Here is a 19,310-nt window from a genome sequence, read left to right on the forward strand (position 1 = left end):
CATAACCACCATCTGACACAGCTATATCACCTAAAAGATGCTAGACCAACATACCACACACTTGCACATTTATGTTTATTGCTGGGATATTCCAACAGCCAGGCAATAAAATCAGCCTAGATATTTTTAATTATCAATTTGGCACAGCCTCAAATCCCTGGGGAAGAGAGCCTTAATAAGGATTTGTGTGGATCAGGCTGGGCTTTGAGGATGTCTGTAGAGGACTGTCCTGATTGTTAACGGATGTGAAAGAAGGCAGCCTACTATGAGTAGTCCTATTCCCCAGGCAGGAATTCCCAAACAATGTAAGAATAGAGAAACAGAGCTGAGTATAAGCAAACAAGGATCCATTTGTTTATCCTCTGCTTTTGATTATGGATGTGATCAGCATCCAAACTGATTGGAATAGACCTCCCTGGTGATGGCCACATCCCACACATCCCAGTCTGATCCTGTCGTGAGAAACATCTGCCTATGCTTGTGGTAGCTCTGCTTTTGTGTATAACTTCATCCATTTGTCGCTTCTTTTTCTTTCTTTTGAAAGTGCATTTTTAAGACAAGAAATCTTGTAAAATACCTAAACACAAGTTAATAATCTTTTTTTACTAGGAGGAAAGGGAAATGCAAGTTATTATTAAAAGGCCAACCTTTTAAGCAGAGAGAGACCTGAAAGAGAAAACACTGAAACAGTAGGATAACAAAATCTGCTAGGCTTAATGACAGAGTGGGCTGGAGACCCCAGATAAAGCTGAGATGTATTCCTCACCTTATCCTGAAAATGAGTTAAAATCCACCTGGAAACAGGCAACTTGCTGATGTTAGGAGTATTTCACAAGAAACAGTCACAGGTCACTTTTCTAAAAGATGACATTGTCTTAACCCTCAAAGTCAGTGGCTCCAACCTGTGAGTTGCAACCTCCAAGGGGTCAATATCATATTGATATAAACTTCAAATATCAGATATTTACATTACAATTCATAACAGTAGCAAAATTACAGTTATGAAGTAGCAAGGAACTAATTTTATGGCAGGTGGTAGGGGTCACCACACACAAAGAACTATATTAAAGGGTCACAGCATTAGGAAGGTTGAGGACCACTGCTCTAAGTAGCCATGAACAATGATGTCCTTTGGGACCATCGCAGTATCTAAACATCCTCAGCATTTGCTCCCTGTTGTCACTTAAATGTGTATAAAAATGGAATCCAAATTCCATGTTCAGTTAGTCAGGGAGAGTAACAAAGCAATGCTCACAGTTCATTCTGGATTTCCAGAAAATTAGGCAATTTGAAAATAAAAAATTTCTGAATCAATGTATTCTTATTAAGGAGAAAAGGAATGGAAAGTGTTGAAATGGTGAGACCCAGCAACTGATCCTAGCAGTTATGAAACTTTAGAGAGAGAGCACTCGGTGCCACCTAGCAATAGGGAGAAGAGTCTTCAATTTTAACTCTCAACAAGTTCTTCAAAAAACTGACAATGGAAGCTAACCTGGTGGCTAACACCCGATAACCCCAGCACAAGAGAGGCTGAAGCAGGAGGATCACCATGAGTTTGAAGCCAGCCTGGGCTATACACTAAGTTTCAGGTCAAATGAGCCACAATAATAGGACACCATCAAGAAAGAAACGGGGAAATAGTGTCAGTGGGGGGAAAAGGAAGGAGGAAGGAAGGAAGGAAGGAAGGAAGGAAGGAAGGAAGGAAGGAAGGAAGGAAGGAAGGAAAAGAAGGACAGTGAGATTGCTCAGTACTTAAAGGTGTCAGCTGTCATGCCTAACAACCTGAGTTTGTTCTCCATGACTCACATGGTGGAAAGCAGAAACCAACTCCCAAAGGTTGTCATCTGACTTCCACATGTGCATGGTGGCGTGCATGCACACATGTGTGCACACATAGACGCACTCGAGCGCGCGCGCGCACACACACACACACACACATACACACACAGCCATAAAAATATAAAATTAACACGATTTAAAAAAAATTGACCCAAGCATGGTAGTGCATACCTGTAAACTCAGCACTCTGAAGGCTGAAACAAAGATTACTATAAGTTCAAGGTCAGCTTGAGACATACAAGAAAAGACCATGAGGAAACAAAGAATGGGAGAGAGGGAAGAGAATAGGAGGGGGAGGTGGAAATTACAAAATTTTCTAGGCTAAGTCCCATACACAGTGGTCCAAGAGACATACGGACCACAGAACAAGGCAGCAGCCCAACACATGGAAGCTTTGTAGTTGGTTTCCTACCAGACTCCACTGTGTCCAGGGGGAGGCTGAGTCAATGCTGCTGCCACACTCCTTCTTCGCTCCACATGTGGATAATCACTTCTAAAGCCAGATCATGTGGGAGGCCATTGTGTGTCTAAGCTTGACAACCTGCCCCCAGTCCTCGGTGAAGGTCCTTTCACATTCCTCACTGCTATTCAGTTCACAGTCTGGGTGCAAGTGATTCATAATTATCCTATTCTAATTCCACTTGATCTTCACACATAATCATCCCTAATTATGCAGGACTGAATAGGATGACAGAGAAGAGAAAGGGCAACAGGTGGGGGAAGAAATGAGCCTTCAAATCCAACCTGACATGAAGGTGCTTACAAAGCCCTGCTGGAGGTGTCAACACCTCTGCATAATGTAAAGTCTGCAACAAAGCCACCAAGGTGGAGCCACCCAACACATCACAGCCTCAACAAAAAGAGCTGTCTGTCACATGCTGGCTTCCTTCTGCTGCAGGCTGAGCAGAAACAGAATGTTCAAACACCTCACAGGGCAGAACTCATAACCTCTACCCCCTTTTAAAATAGTAACCATGGAAAAGTGCTTGCCTAGTGTGCCAGGCCATTAATTAAAATCACTAGAGAGTCCCAGTTTACTGTGTTGAGTTGGCATAGTACAGAAATTAACAGCCATATTGGTCTAGAAATGTTGAACTTAATTTTTTTTCCATTTCAGGGGTAACACATTGTATTAAATATGTAAGGTCTTATCTACGTGGGTTTGATTACAAAAACTAATAAAGTATTCTCTAAATAAAAAAAATATTTCTAATGTAAAAAAAATCACTAGAGATTACATTCACTATGTCTACTCCTGATCACGGAGACCAATACAAGCATCTTATGGACTGAGCTATATCCTCTACCGTGTTTCTCCTTTCCATTTTGAGACAGTATCTCACTAAAGTGCTTCAGCTCAACTTGAACTCACTGTGTAGTGCTGGAAGGTCTTGAATTTGCCATCCTCCTACCTTGGCATCTAGTGGCTTAGACTACACTCCTAATTCACTGGGCCCAGGTATAGGCAGCATTTTTTTTACTAAACATCAGTCAATAAACATAAGATGATTTTGTTTCCTCTAACAGAAACAAGCAGAGGTTGGCTTACCTGTGTACTCTGACAGAGCAACAATTTAGTTTGAATAATAATAATAATAGCAGATCTTGAGCTACAGATGAAAATCTAAAAATTCCACAGTATAAAGGTGTAAGATCATGACCACCAAAGGTGTGGTGCTATCATCAAGACTTGCAAATAAGATTTCAACATCCCAGATTTCCACAAAGGAAAGGAAAAGCGCAATAATGAAGGCAAACTTCACTAATTCTGTAACATATTTACTTATTCATTCATATACAGGGCACTGCATTCTGTTCCAAGCATTTTACCTGAGCTGATAAACCACACTTAAATGGTTAAAAATAGCAATGACAGAAGTTTCATAAGCCCAGAATGTTAGCAAGAATCCATTATTAAGGTTAGATTGTAGGGAATGGAGAGGTAGTTAAGAATAGTTAAGATAGTGGTTTTCAATCTTTAGGTCATGGCCCCTTTGGGAGTCCAACAACCCTTTCAGAAAAAAAGGTCATCGGAAAACATATTTACATTCATAACAGTAGCAAATTTACAGTCATAAAGTAGCAGTGAAAACAATTCTATGGTTGGGAGTCACCACCACAAAGGGAAATGTATTAAAGGGTCACAGCATCAGGAAAGTTGAGAACCAATAGGTTAAGAGCATGTGCTGCTCTTCCACAGGAGCCAGGTTCAGTTTCCAGCACCCACTTCAAGCACCACCAGCAACTCCAGCCTGAGGGGACCTGATGCCCTCTTCTTTCCTCTAACAGGCATCTGTCTGCATGTGCACATTCATATTCTCTCTCAAAAATAAAAATAAAATAAAATCTTTACTCCAAAAAGGGGGGGGTAGATTGTAACTGGCAGATCTCATTGTCCTCATGACTTCACATGAACTAGAGACTGGAGGGATGTGAGTTACTGAGCCTCCCCTGGGTTACATGAGTTACCGAGTCTCAGTCTTCAGAACACAGGTAACCAATTGTATAGTTGATTTAAAACAAGCAAACTACTCAGTTATTTAATCCAAATTGTCCTAAATGTCCTTAAATGTCATGTATGTGGGCATATATGCAAAGGGGGAGAGGGGATGTGACAGGGAAAGACTGAGCTGCCAAGTGGGGATCTGTACTTCGTACACAAGCTAGAGGCCACTGTGAAACACAGCAGGACTTGAGCACCACTATGGAACTGGGATTGCATTCTAAACTGTCAGACCACAGAACCCTGGCTATTGTTGCACTCTCCTTTCATCTCCCAAGCCCACATCACTGGGTCGTACTCACAGGAACTCTAAGAGCATCATGTCAGAGACTCCCTGTAACTCTAAGAGCTTCACACAGCAACTACCTGCAACTGGAATGCTCTGTGGCTGAAGCAGACAACTGCCATTTCTTCTAAGCAGTTGGCTCAAAGAGGTGACAAGACTATACAGGTTATGGGATAGTCAGCTCCTGAAGCCACAGGAGGAGCTTCACCTACCTTCACCAACATCTTTGTCATACTTAACTACCACAGTCAAGTCACACTTTCAATATGAATTTGGCATTAACATTCACTAATGCCCTCTTCTCCCATCTGAATCATAAACAGACATTCCTCAATAGAGACCAGCCTAGGGGTATATCACCATCCATCACTCATGAGTGATGACTCACTCCTACATATGTTTGGCCATTTGGGCAAACTTATGCTGTTGTGATTTTTTTGTTCAAAACCTAGTTTCTGGAGAATGATAAAATATTGCTCTAAGCTGAACCATGGAAAATTTCCAAGGATTTGTATGTAATCTCAGCTGTTGTAAATGACAGTTTTGACAGTTTCTTTTTAAGAGCATTACCAACAACCTAAACACACATATGCTTTTAAGAAGTAAGCAATCAGTTACATATGCTTTTAAGAGGTAATCAGTTATAAAAATAAAGATCAGAGAAAGGACTTGTTGTTTTTGAGATGATCAATAAAATAAATGTCTAACAAAATTAACACAAAGAGAAAAAGCTCACCAAATGATCAATATCAGCAATGATTTCTACAGATATCACAAGAGAACACCATGAGCCAGAAGGATAGTGACATGACCTCAAAGCATAGCCAACTTCCAAATGTCTAAGGAATTAATGCTAGCACTGCTCTTATAAAGGAGATGAAGAACAGAGACTCCTTCCTAGTTCGTCTGGTTACTCCATGACTATGCTAACGTCTTGGAGAAGAAAAGAGAATAGGAAAACAACAAACTAGCATCTTAAACAGCAGTGCAAAAACTCCTTTCCAAAGTTTAACATATGGATATATATATATATATATATATATATATTGAAACATGTGAAATGACAGTAGATAATATTTTAAGAATTTTAAATTTAATAAGATAAAAAATACATAGATATAGAAGACGATATAAATGAAAGGTGGTGTACCTATGAGGTGATATAACAATATAAACAGAATGTAAAATCAAAATTCATTATATTTTCAATATAATCCACAATATATAAAAAGATAACATGTTAGCTGGGTGGTGGTAGCTCATGCTTTAATCCCAGCACTTGGGAGGCAGAGGCAGGTGAATTTCAATGAGTTAGAACCCAGCCTGGTCTACAAATCAAGTTCCAGGACATCCAGGAACAGGAAAACCCTGTCTCGAAAAACAACAAGTAACATGTTTTGATTCATGGGGATTGTCCTGGGAATAAAAGACTAAATATTCATAAATAAATATAATTCTTCATGGAAGGCAAAGGAGGGAATCATAATAAACACACCAATCTCGGGAAATAAAGAAAAACACTGAACAAAAGTTAACACTGGTCCTGATAAAAACTCAACTAGGAATAGAAAGGAAATGCCCCTAACTAAGTAAAAATCAAATTTTACAGAACAAATCTATAGCAATGTCACACTTGATGGTGAAAGAATGAATTTCCCTTGGAGACTAGGCATGAGACAGGAACATCTGATCTGGCCACTTCTCTTCAGCATTGTCCTGAAGAGACAATGAGTCCTACTGGGGTCTGAGACTTGATTCTACTCCATCTAGGAGCCAATAAGTTGTCCTGTTACTGTTCCTTCCACAGATACTGGCTGGAGCCAGGAAGCTCCTTGTCATAACAAAGGTGTATGGGCACCATAATAAACTTCCCAGAGCTCAATATCCCCCCAGAGTTACATGGAGAAATTCATATGGATGCCTACACAGACACACAGACACACAGACACACAGACACACAGACACACAGACAGACACACAGACACAGACACACACACACACACACACACACACACACACACACACACACACACACACACACACGAGGAACCATTGTGTCTGTGCAGTCTCCTGTTTTCATGGGAAATGATAAGCAAGCCTGCTCTTTCATAGACACATTACCTCTTTCTACAAGATAGATGACTTCAGAATAACTCTGGGAAGCATCCTAGGTAAAAAGAAGTCAGTATACTGAACTCTTAATACATCAGCAAGATGTATGGGAGCATATAAAACTCAGGAATACCCTCCCCATGGAAGAGAGGCAGAAAAAAGAGAAAAACTATCCATATTCACACAAATGACGACAGCATCTCTACAGAAATAACAAAATCTATTAGAAATGCTGACTCTACCAGTTGAGGATAGCAAGGTGAGGAGAAGGTAAAACCAAATGCCAAAGTCAATTATTTGTATCCAGAATATTGTTTTTAAATTCAGAAGAAAGAAAAAAGCACCCTACATACTTGTTAAAAGGGCTAAAATTAAAAATAAATTAAATGGACCTTACTTATGCTCAGGGAGATATAAAAGTACTATATCTCTAGCACACTATTGATGGCAACCCACAACAGTGCCACCTTCTGAGAGGGCGGGTTCACAGTACTCAATGCTAAACAAACACACCTACAACAGGAGCCTGCCACTCTACTAAGACCTGTGACAAATGAAAGGATATATGTAAGCAGTATGTATGGTAAGCAGTCCTTGTGCACAGAAATAACACTGGAAAAGCCAGGAAAGTTGAAAACACAGGCTTATCTCTTCAAAGGAAGATGTTTGCCTGTCTTCCAGCAAGAATGCTGGGAAAGGATGTAGTTTACAGCCTGGTGATCCTTTGCTATCTGTAGGGCCAGGCTACCTAAACCTGTATCCCCCAGAATATTATGTTTGTTTATCTCAGATCTCCCCCCTACCCCAAGTCTTGAGCATTGTTCCTAGTCAATAAAGCCATCTTTAAGAGAGATTATCACTTGTACTTTACAACACCCTACTTCCATGCTACCATAGGGCCCGTCCAATCCTGACTCCCATAGGCATGTTTACCTCAGTCATTCACCATGGTCCCTTATCTTGATCATTGTTTCTGAGTCAACAGAACCCATCTTTAAACAGCTTCAGTGTAAACATCTCTTAAGCTTTGTTGTACACATGGGACTAAATTAATTGTCACCAGAAAACTTTTCCAAAATTGTGCTGTGCTTAAATATAGCTAAAATAAACGACCTGGTGTCAGACTCCTGAAGTTTGGCCCAGCACCAAGGCTGAACTGAGTTCCATTCTTACCTCACCCAGATCATTTCCATCCTGGCAATGACACTTACAGGGACCCCCACATCCATGTCCAAAGAAGCAGTTGTACCTGATACAGTCAAAACTGCAAACAACTCACTCTCCAGCAACAATTGCAAGGGCAGACAAATTGACATATCTATGAGGCAGCACACCACCCAGCAACATGAAGGAAAGAGCCTCTGAGACATGCCATAAATCCACCTCAAAATAGTTAACTGAGTGAAGAAGGCAAGACTATAAATTATGTGATTCCATCTGTATGAAATGTTATAAAATGTGACCCACTCTATGGCGACAGAAAGCAGGTGCCTGTAAGAGATTGCAGATGGGGAGGTGATGAATATAGCCAGTATCCTGGTTGTACTAACAGTTTCATGGATATACATATGCCAAAAGTTATTGGATTTTACACTTCACTGCAACAACTTATAGCTAAAATGAAACTATTTTTAATCAGCTTTGAAGCACCAAAAAGAAATCACTTATTACTTCCTTCCAAGAAAGACTTTCATAAAGCCAGGCACATAGTTCATACCTGTCATCCCCATACTTAGGAGGCTGAGACAGGAGGATTGCTGAGAACTTGAGGCCAGCCTTGTCTGGGATGGGAGGTATTTCACACAGCACTTTATAAAAGTTATGAAGCTTTGACGTTAATATCTGCCATACATCATGCCAAACAGCAGCTGGCTGAGGAGTTGCTTGGTTCTCTCAGTTACCAGTTTTCTTATCAGAATGAGCTCCAGACTCCTCCCACACACAGCTTCTGCAGTTGCTCCTCCTGAAAATTCTACTGTTCTCTTGCTTTTCTGTTCTGTCTCAAGAATCTTCATTTGTGTGACCTCACAGTGGCAGGTTGGTGGAGCTCATACTTACTTGAGCTGGCTTGTGGCAGATGACTCCATGAATCTCCAGATAGCTGAAGGTTAACTCGAGCTGTAATGAGGGGGAAAGGGGAAGAAGAGACCTATAATGAGGGCTTAAAAACATATCATTTGAGGTCCAAACATGCCATCATCAGAGCTACCCCAAGGCTAAGTAAGGCTTGTGCACCTTCTGAAGACAGGCTACAGGATACCTCTGTCCACAGTAACAGAGCTGGGATTCATCATATCTCAAAAGAGGCATTACCCATCTCACAAACAGAGCGGGGGAAGTAGCACACCTGACTTTTACATTTCATCCAGGCTCAAACCAGATGAAAGGCCTGCACTCTACTCCACTGTGTACACACTGACAAATGCCTACAGGATACTAAGCCACCAAATACGTATTTCTCCCTTTTCTCCACAATGTTCCTTTGGAAAGCCTCAGTCTCCATGTCCTGGACCTTTCTTCTAAACCTTTATCTTCCTCTTTGTGTCATCCTCCAGTCACTCACTAAAGTCACCTTCTTCCCCCAAATCTATCAAATTCCTGTTTTAAATATTTGAATATATTTATGAATTTTAAACTATGTTCAATGGCATATACATGCCCTTCCTCCAAGTATTCATTTATTATTTCTTTTACATTTTGTTTATTCATTTTTTTTATTTTATGATGCCAGGCACCAAACCAGCATGCACAAACCAGACTAATACCCTACCACTCAGCTACCTCTTTTGAATTAATTAAGAAGTTTCCCTTCATCTCCTGTGATCATCACCTCTTTCTACCCTAAACATTCTCCTGACTGTGAAGTACGTTCCCAGATCTATCTTTGATCACTAGCTTTTGTCTTAGTTGTGCAGTCTTTCATCTTACTTACACCAAACAGTTAAAAGATAGAGGGACATGACTGGGCTCATCTCACATTAAATCTAGAAACACATGTGCATCCTTTGGTAGCCCTGGGAGATTCAGGGGATGCCCAAAGACACCACAATCTGCAGATGTTCACATCTCTTACACTCACACTGTGCATGTGCACACATACTCCTAAATATTTAAAGTCATCTTCTCAGCTCCTATAACGCCTAATACAATGCAGTGCAGTGTCATGCTGCCCGGGAAGAATGAAGAGAAAATGTCTGAAGGGAAGCACTGCTTTCACGTATTTTGAATCCATATAAATGGAATCCACAGATATGAAAGCCATAGATATAGAAGGCCAGCTGTCATGCTTAAGAAACAAGTATAGAATCAACCCACATGGTCTGAACTCTGCCCCCTGCTGGCATATTGTGCCAAGGTACACAATAGGACAAAATACTAAAGCAGAAGATCCCAAAGTTGAACAGCAGAGGCACAGTGATGTCTGGAGCTAGACTCATAGAACTTGGGGTGGTGGCTGATATCTGTAATTCCAGAACTCAGGAGGCTGAGGCAGGAGGATCACCATGAGTTCAGGGCCAACTGGGCTACATAGCAAGACTTTGTTGGAGGGGGTGGTATTTGAGAGTGAATAAATGAGTTCATTCTTTCATATTCACTTATTTGATACTTCAGAACAGCCTACTATGTGCCACACTGGAAACTCAAAGAGGAATGAGAGTGTTCTCCTCCATGGGTTACATGCACCGTTAGAGGCCACATTTTGAAACATTCAATGACTGCGACAATTTTTTACCCAATACTACCAACATCTACATCTGAGTTGAGTTAAATTCTTTAAAGTACAGCAGATAATTGTTTCCTGAAATGGCACACTTGGCTACCAGTATTACTTAAAAATATATAAAAGTTTTGGCAGTCCATTTTTTTTTTTACAGTGCCAAAGCTTTTATTTGAGTCAAGCCTAATAGGCTACTGGCATGGGAAAGCATCCAGCTTCCAACTTAAATTCCTTTTGAAAAAGAGAACTCTTGGGGTTGAGGATGTGGCTCAGTTGGTAGAGTGCTTGCCTAGTATACACAAAGCACTGAGTCTGATTCCCAGCTCCACATCGACCAGGCATGGTGTCATCCCAGCATTTGGGAAGTAGAGGCAGAATGGAATATATGAGACCCTATCTCAAAAACTTACAAAAAGAGCATTTGAAGTCTCCTGCTTTGTAGATGAGCACAGGCATGGTCAGATTATGCCTCTGACTCCACCTCTGTGTGAACTGCAAGGTGTCAGTTTTCTCAATAATTCACTTCCATTGGCCCCCACTGCTTCATAGGCACTCCCTCCTTTCATAGTCCTCTCTAGTTGCTATGGAGAAGACCTCTCATTTAAAGCACCTGACATAACTTCTATACAAAGGGCACCCCATGGGCCCTCAGCGGTCATTGCATCCAACAGATGCAGGGTGGGTGCACAGCCATGCATTGCACTGGTGTGAGTCACCAGGTGGAACACTGCCACTTTTGTCAATTTGTCTTGTGATGCTGGACCACAATTAAGATGCTTACATTATGCCCAACGAGGGTTTTCACTGGGTTAACAGAACCAGGGAAGCATGGAGAGACGCAGGTAGCCCTTAAAGAATAACTTCAAGTCCAATGAGCCAACAAGAGGTGGAAAGGGACCAACATTCAGTAAAGGATGACAGGCTGAACCCGGGCTGAGTCAGAGCTTTGGGTTATTATTAGACATGCTCAAGGTAGGGCTGGGGGTGTAACTCAGTTGGTAGAAATCTTGCCTAACATTCATGAGGCACTGGGTTCAACCGCCAAAACCACATTAAACCCCCTTGCCCCTATACTCACCCTTCCACCTTCCTCCCCCATTATCTTTTAAGATGGCTGGTACTCACTGTAGAGCCCAGGAGTGCCTTGAATTCACAGCAATCTTCCTGTCTTCAACATTGAAATTACAGGTGTGTGTTATCCTGCCTAGTCATTTCTTCATGGGCGATCTGAGACATATGACTCCATTGTATGCATGTCTATGCATTTGGAATATCTCACATGTTTACCCAAGCAGTACCCAGGAGCCATCTCTTTTTCTTTTCTAGATGGTATCTCTCATTTTGCCCATAGTGGCCTTGAACCCACTATGTAGCCCAGGTTAACCTGGAATTAATTCTTTATATAGTTGAGGATGACCTTCAACTCCTGGACCTGCTGCCTCTACCACCCTAGTGCTAGAATCACGTGCAAGAACCACCATACTCTGCTTCAGAGCCTTCTCTTCATTAGGGCAAGCTATTTTTCTCAAGCCCCAGATAACTCCCTCTGCATTAGCTTGGTTACACACTGCTTTCCTGAATGCACTTCCAGCCACCACCCCGCCCCTCCACCCTTGCCCCTTTCCTGTTTTAAGGCTAAGTAGCCCAGGCTGGCCTGGAACCCAAAATTACTGGCATGCAATACCACACCTGCTCGGCCTTAGTTATTTTAGAGAGAGTTTAGTCCAGCCTCATTGCCATAGTAACTGATCAGTTTAAAACACAGTAAACATGTATCACTTTACATGTCAAAGGGCTAGAACCTCAAGTATCTTTCTTCAGAGAGGCTTGTAAGCGTGCAGCTTAGTATGTAGCTCAAACCTGGGAAGCTGAGAAAGAGGATTGCTGTGAGTTCAAGGTCAGCCTGAGGTACTTAGGGAGTATGGGACCAGAGTAAGAACCTGAGGAAAGGGAAGGGGGGAGGGAAGAGGGAAGAAAAGGGGGAGTGAAGGGAGGGGTGAGGGAAAGAAAGGAGAGAAGGGAAGGTAGAGAAAGGGAAGGCGAGTGTTGAAAAGGAAAGATGGAGGGAGGAAGGAGGGAAGAGAGGAGAGCAGGTTAGTGGGAGGAAAGAAAAGAAGAGGGGCAGGCAGAAAAGGAAAGGGCAGAAGGCGAGGGGACACAGGGAAAAAGCAGGAAAGAGGTGAGGGAGGAAAGAAGAGAAGAGGGTAGGAGAGGGAGGGGTGGCAAGGAGAGAGGGGACTACAGGGACAAGGAGAGTTTGAAGAATTCTTTTTACAGGAAGATTGGAGAGGGCTACAGCGCTCACAACCATGCAGTATACCCTTTAGAATCGGAAGATTATTTCCCACATGTCAAAACCCTATAGAAAAAAAAAAAAAAAAGCTGCTACTGCTGGACTGAAGCAAATAAGTAAGGGACTTGACACAGTGCAGCTGAGGAGAAAAATGACTGGGACAGAGAGCCTGGGGACACGGAACACAAAATGCTTCACCATTTTTCTTGGGATGGCTTTACACAGAATTGAAAGGAAATGAAAAGCATCCTTCAGGACAATTTCTAGGGGCGCTCTAGGAGAGGAATGAAACAAAACATGTGTGCTAAGATAACTCTAGACACATCGGCCTAAATACTGTGTCTGTATAAGGGATCTGTGAATGCATGTTTATTAGAGCAGGCTTGCCCAACCTGCAGATAGCATGCATCGCAGAACAGCTGTGAAGGCAACTCAACACATCTGCAGATGATGTCAGATCAAATAGTCACAGGTTGGGCGCCCCTTCTTTTGAGTGTCTCTGGATACAAGCAAGAGTGTGCATGTGGATATGTACTGAGTGTGTCTGTCAGTCCGTCTGTCTCAGAAGAAGAACGTAACACCACTTACCTTGGTGGGGATGCGTGCTGACAGGAGGAAGGCGCGGCATGATGTGAGCACCTGAAACACAAAGGCAGATGATGGCGTCAGTACTGCAAATGGGCCAGAGGGGCTTCGGTCTCACCTGCCTGGGTTCAATGGCACTGATACCCTAAAACTTTCCCTGTTACCACCGTAAAAGGTGGCATGATTCAGTGTTATAATGTGGCTTGGCTCTTACTACAGAACAATAAGTGACCAGGGATGGCTTCTTGGTCCTCTAGAACCACTTTCAGTTTAGGAATGCCTGAATCAAGGCTTATTTGGACAAGTAACCCATGAAGAATCTGTGTCGAGCATTGGGCCCACAGATGAGATCAGGACACTGGAATGTGGTCATGTTGCATAGTATCCTAAATCAGGGCATTGACAGCAAACTTAGTGAAGGCCAATATCTTCTCATTCACATGTCACCAAAGACAAGTAGCACCCATGTTTGCCCTCTGGTTTCCACCATCAGGGCACAGGCTGATAACACTCATGTAACACACAGGCAGAAAAATTAGGCTAGTTTCTAAGAGACCTTCCCCAACTTTGCTTCCTTACAGAGAGGACATGATTGAACTTCCTTCCTGATAATCAACCAATGACATCTGGACACCATGGAGTCCTGTGGGCCTATGAGCCTCTCTTGCCATGCAGAAGACCCCTCTTGAATCCAAAGAAGCTGGTGCCTAGCTTTGAGCAGGGTACGTGCCCATTGTCTAACTTGGCTCCCTGCACTAGACATCCCCATGGGCCTCATGAGCTTCTGAAGGAGAGAAAGAGGAGGCCAAGGCCCTGCTAGCAGTAACAGAATTGCCTTCCTTCATTTCCCAAGGAACCTCCTTGCTACTAAATCCTTGTTTAGTAAATGACACATATGTGCTAATCTAGGAATCCTAGAATAGAATTTTAGAAGCTACATATCAGGACTTCAGGAGCTCCGGGTGATACAGTCCAGAGATACAGCGCTTGGCTAGAATGCACTAGATAGAGTAGTTGTTCTCAACGTGTGGGTCTTGATCCCTTTGAGGTCAAACCACCCTGTCACAGGGGTCATATATCAGATATCCTATATATCAGATATTTACATTACAATTCATAATAGTAGAAAAATTACAGTTACTAGCTAGCAACAAAAATAATTTTATGGTAGGGGGTTACTACAACATAAGGGATTGTATTAGAGGGTACCAGCATTAGGAAAGTTGAGAACCACTACACTAGGGCCTAGATCAGTCTAAGGAAGAGAGAAGGGGGCTATGCTCAGGATCCATTCTTGCCTAAAGCCTTTACTGCTTGACTTTAAAAGTGGGCCTGTTCTAAACGACTCTGAGTTCTGAGATTGAAGGCAGCTGAAGATATCATTTGAAGATTTTATATGCTATGAGTCAATCACAGTTCATGGGGGCCAGGCAAAGAAGAAAAGTAGTAACATGAAAAATGCCCAGGTAAATGCAGGCAGCATTGCTGGTCATGAGGAATAAGCATAGGAATGCAGACAGCCTAAGAGGAGAAAACATTTCTTTTGGCTGGTGGGTCAGAGATCAGTCCATGGCCACTTGAGATCATCTCTGGGCCTGTGGAGAGGCAGAACAGCATAGCAGGGAATATGTGGTGAAGCACACCTGTAACTACTTCTTGGTAGCCAGGAAGCATGAAGAGTGGAGAGAGCCAGGGTACCAATACCTGAATCCTTTGGTGAGTTAATTCCTGTTATATACACTGAACAGTCTGAATGTGTGCCTGCGTTTAAGTTATGGGAGAAACACTATCTATATTCCCATTTTAAGCATAGGACACTGGGACAGATAGAGATTATCCACCTTGTGTAGCAGGAATGGGCTTTCCATGTCATTCTGGTGCTGAATCCTTCACCTCCCTTTCTGCTTCCCAGCTGAGGTGTGGTGAGCAGCTCTGCCCCACTGTATTGCTGTATCCCACAGCAAGCACAGCATCACAAGACAGAGCTGGAGTTCTGCCCCAGATGCTCTGGCTACACTTCTGGGGTGCTTCCTACACTCACCCCAGATTCCAATCTTCCTTTCAGAGCCACATTTCTCTGGAAGTGGCACATATGGAACCACAGATCGGACACAGAACGTTAAAGCCTTATGGAGCAAATAAATACACAGATCAGCACCAGCCAGAGGGATGAGTCGTACCCTAAGGAAAAGGTTGCGTTCTCTCTGGTCATAGCTTGGTCTCTGTCACTGTCACCACCTGCCTCTGTCTGCCTGGTTCTAGATGCTGACTTCTCAGTCTTCATCTCTCCTCACTGTCTTCCCATTCTTCCCCCAGACCCTCCTTCTCTGCCCCTGCTGCCACTATTCCTATCAGGTCTTTGCCCATCTTGCTCCAACCTCTTCTTCTGCCTTCTACACCTGCTGCATGCAGCCCTTTCTTCCCAACCCTTCTGTGAAGAACACTCTGTAGTTCCTGAGTTTTCTTTATGCCTTCTGAGAAAAACAACAGACACCAATCACAGAAGAAATCCTCCATTTCAGGAGAGAGTTTCATCTGCAATACAGTCACAGAGAAATGTGAGCAAAACATGAATGGGAATGAAGACATGCCTTTGGACATCATTATACAATGAGCACACAGGTAATTAAGCATTTACAAGGTCCCCTGTGAGCACCTAATTAATAAGGCTTAAAAACTAATCTCAAAGCACATACTTAAGCAACTGGAATGGGGCAGCATATGCCATTGCTAGTCTTCCTACCCTGTGGCTACACTTAGGGATAAACACCTCCCTCCACCAGCCACCAAGGTTGGCCAAACTGCGGGTCCTCTCCTGCCATGCCCCTTCCATGGGTGCTATCACAAAATATTTCTGAAGGTCACAGGCTGGGTATTGAATAGTATTAGTCATTTAAACACAAAAGAGATGGAAAAGAAAACAAAACCACACATTCCCCTCTGAGTAAGGACTATTTATTGGTCAGAGGAAGACATTTTCTAATGACCATTCTGCCCTCACCCAGGAACTTCACAGGCTCACATTCTGTGGTCTGGCATGTCGACTTCCTATTTTTACAAGTATTTAGGTCATCTGTATAAGTATACAGCATCCTTTGGCTATACAGAGTTCAAAATAATTTGTTTGAGAAGGGATACATCCATGAGGAAGCCCAGGCTTTGAAGGAAGACAGACAAGTCACAAAAAGATTTGTGCTGGCTGGTCCTACTTTCTGAGAGCCAGCTTCAGTCTCCACAGTCATGTAGAGGCTCTAAGAACATTTGTAAGAGAGTAGGCGTGAGGCAGAACAGATCTTTCAGCATCTGATAGCACAGCAGGTCCTCATACCTGAATGCAAGACTGAAAGCTACAGGTACTACCTCTTCCTTTATCGGCACAAACTGAGTCAATCAATTACTGAGACTCTAGCCATGCCAAGCAGCCCCATCCATGTAGCTTCCAACTGCCCCAAGGTATAGCCTCAGAGGATTTACAGCACAGGCATGGATTCCACCACATGGAAACAGCCAGGATCATGCTGGTGCAGAGATGTGCTAGAGTAACCCTTTAACCTTGGTGTGACCACCTCACAAGAAGCAACTTAAGGGAGGGCTGGTTGGGTTTACAGTTCAAGGTACTATAGTCCCTCAAGGCAGGGAAGGCACTATGGGAGGAGTATGAGGTGGCTAGCTGGTAGAATTGTGTCACAGACAGGAAGCAGCCAGAAAGCAGAGCAGATCTCTCACAGTAAGTGAGGCTCCACATCCTAAGTTCCACAACCTTCCTAACAGCTCCACCAGCTGGAATCCTATTTTCCACCACAGGAGCCTATGAGAAATTCTTCATGCTCCAACCAAAACCTCCTCATTGACAATGACAACCTCCATGGTCATGGTCATTTCTGAGGGCATTTCCAATCTGAGCACGGGGAATCTTCTCACTTTCTTCCACACAGCTGACACCTCCAGCAGATGAGAGGCTGCAGACAGGGTCAAGAGAGGAAAGGAGGCTCCTGAAGCAACAGGCGCTTAAGCAGAAACAGCCCCCATGGATCCCTGATGAGGAGACAACAGCTAGCTAGACAGCAGTATCGCTCCAGCACCCAGCACACACTTGCTGAACACAAGCTTTTCTTTTTTGTTTTCTTTTTTTTTTTTTTATTAGTTCAAATTAGGAACAACCTTGCTTCACATGTCAATCCCTTCTCCCTCTCCCTCCCCTCCCCCCAACATCCCACCTGCCCCTAGCCATCCCCCCTTCACTCCCCAGGCAGGGTAAGGCCCTCAAAAGGGGCTCCCCAAAGTCTACCACATCATCCTGGGCCAGGCCTAGGCCCTTCCCCATGGAACACAAGCTTTTCTATCAACTTTCTTTAGGTCCCAAGGGTAAGAAGGTCCATTTTCTCAATTTTGCTCAACAAAACAAAACCCACAAAGATATTAAGGCAAACCCTAAGCTGAAATTTTCTGTCAATACACAAATTCTGGCCTTGAAGGGAAAGAATTTTCTTGCAAAGTAGGAGGAGGAGGAGAAGGGAAGGTAGCATGATAACTCACACCTATAATCACACTTGGGGGGCTGAAGCAGAAGGATCACTGTGACTTCCAGATTTGAGCTACACTGTAAGACCTTGACTGTAAGAAACAAGGGGAATGGAATATTGAGGGTGTGTGTATGCTCACCAGGAGCAAAGCCATCACTGCCCTCCAGCCACTCTGTAAGACTTCCACAGACACTTAGGGCGTACCCCACAGTGCCAACTTGAGTGAATCTCATCTGATCTTCACTGAAAGGCAAGCACCAGCCCCTTTGCTTCTAAAGGAATTCCAAATGCAAAGTCTCACACTGCAGTGTCTTCTAAAACCTCTGCACACTGTTAAAGCACACAGCTCCGCAGCAATGCCTACATTTTCTTAAAGGGGTGGTGCAGTCTGAGATGGACTTTGGAACACACTCCTTGAACACTAATAAATGTTACCATTTTAACTTCATTCCCTAAATCCATGCTCATGCAGGTGGCATGCTGATCATTGAAGAGGATCTTATAGCCCAATACATCCTGTAAATTTCAAACAAACAAAATGATAGGAGCCATTTCCTCAGCTCCTTAAGGACAAGCCCTCTGTGATCCACCACACACACCTGAGTAAGGGGCATGAGCAAGTGATGAGATTTGTGGCCACCACTGTGGAGAATGCTGAGTGACAGATAATGAGAGACTCCTGCAAGGTCACATGGGTTGAGAGACTAGAACCTCGCTTCTCGTTTTAAGCCTCTTAGCAACACACACAGCCACAGTAGCCACAAGCGTTAGCTGAGGCAAGAGGACACTTTACCCAAAAGGAACATCAGAAATGCTTCAAGGTAGGGCCACCCCAGGTCCCCAGTCCCTTTTAAAACAGAAGCAGCATTCCTGGCTAGCAAGTGTGGGTTCTACCGTCACTACTAGTGTTTCTCACTATACAATACAGCCTGGCACAGGGTTCACAAACTATAGTCCCAGTGGCAAAAGCATACACCTGTCTCTTTTGTGGAGTGTGGTAGAGAATGATGTTTATTTGGTTTATTTTTTAGTTTTATGAGAGGGAGACTTGCTATGTTGCCCAGTTTGGCCTTGAGTTTGCAAGTTTCCTACCTCCTAAGGCAGTTGTGAACTATCCTATGAGATGGCTTAGCGCTTGAGATCATTTGCTGCTCTCCCAGCAATATTCCAACTTATTCATAGTTGGGTCACCCAGCTAGCTTATTCACCCAGATTAAATCTAGACACCTCGACTCTCAGCTTAATTTCATTATAGTCATACTGTAAGTTGAATTTTAACTGAATTTAAATAGTGTAGTGTGTCTGTGACCCTGTGTCCAGCATCATACTTTTTTTTAAATTAAAGATTTTATTTATTTATTATGTATACAACATTCTGCTTCTATGTATATCTACACAGCAGAGGGCACCAGATATCATAAAGGATGGTTGTGAACCACCATGTGGTTGCT

General features: G+C 43.1%; 1 protein-coding gene across 5 annotated transcripts in view; it reads right to left on the reverse strand.

Annotated features, from left to right (window-relative positions):
• The window catches only part of Carmil1 (capping protein regulator and myosin 1 linker 1), a 278,033-nt gene that overhangs the window by 156,586 nt on the left and 102,137 nt on the right, over positions 1-19,310 (reverse strand). For all 5 annotated transcript variants that reach the window (XM_027409345.2, XM_027409351.2, XM_027409347.2 and 2 more), the window contains exons 3-4: positions 13,340-13,390; positions 8,799-8,858 (exon numbers count right to left, since the gene is read on the reverse strand). In XM_027409345.2, the coding sequence (XP_027265146.1) occupies positions 8,799-8,858; positions 13,340-13,390 (111 nt within the window). The remainder of the gene's footprint in view (positions 1-8,798; positions 8,859-13,339; positions 13,391-19,310) is intronic.

This window comes from Cricetulus griseus, chromosome 3 (genome assembly GCF_003668045.3).
Source record: "Cricetulus griseus strain 17A/GY chromosome 3, alternate assembly CriGri-PICRH-1.0, whole genome shotgun sequence".
Lineage (NCBI taxonomy): Eukaryota > Metazoa > Chordata > Mammalia > Rodentia > Cricetidae > Cricetulus > Cricetulus griseus.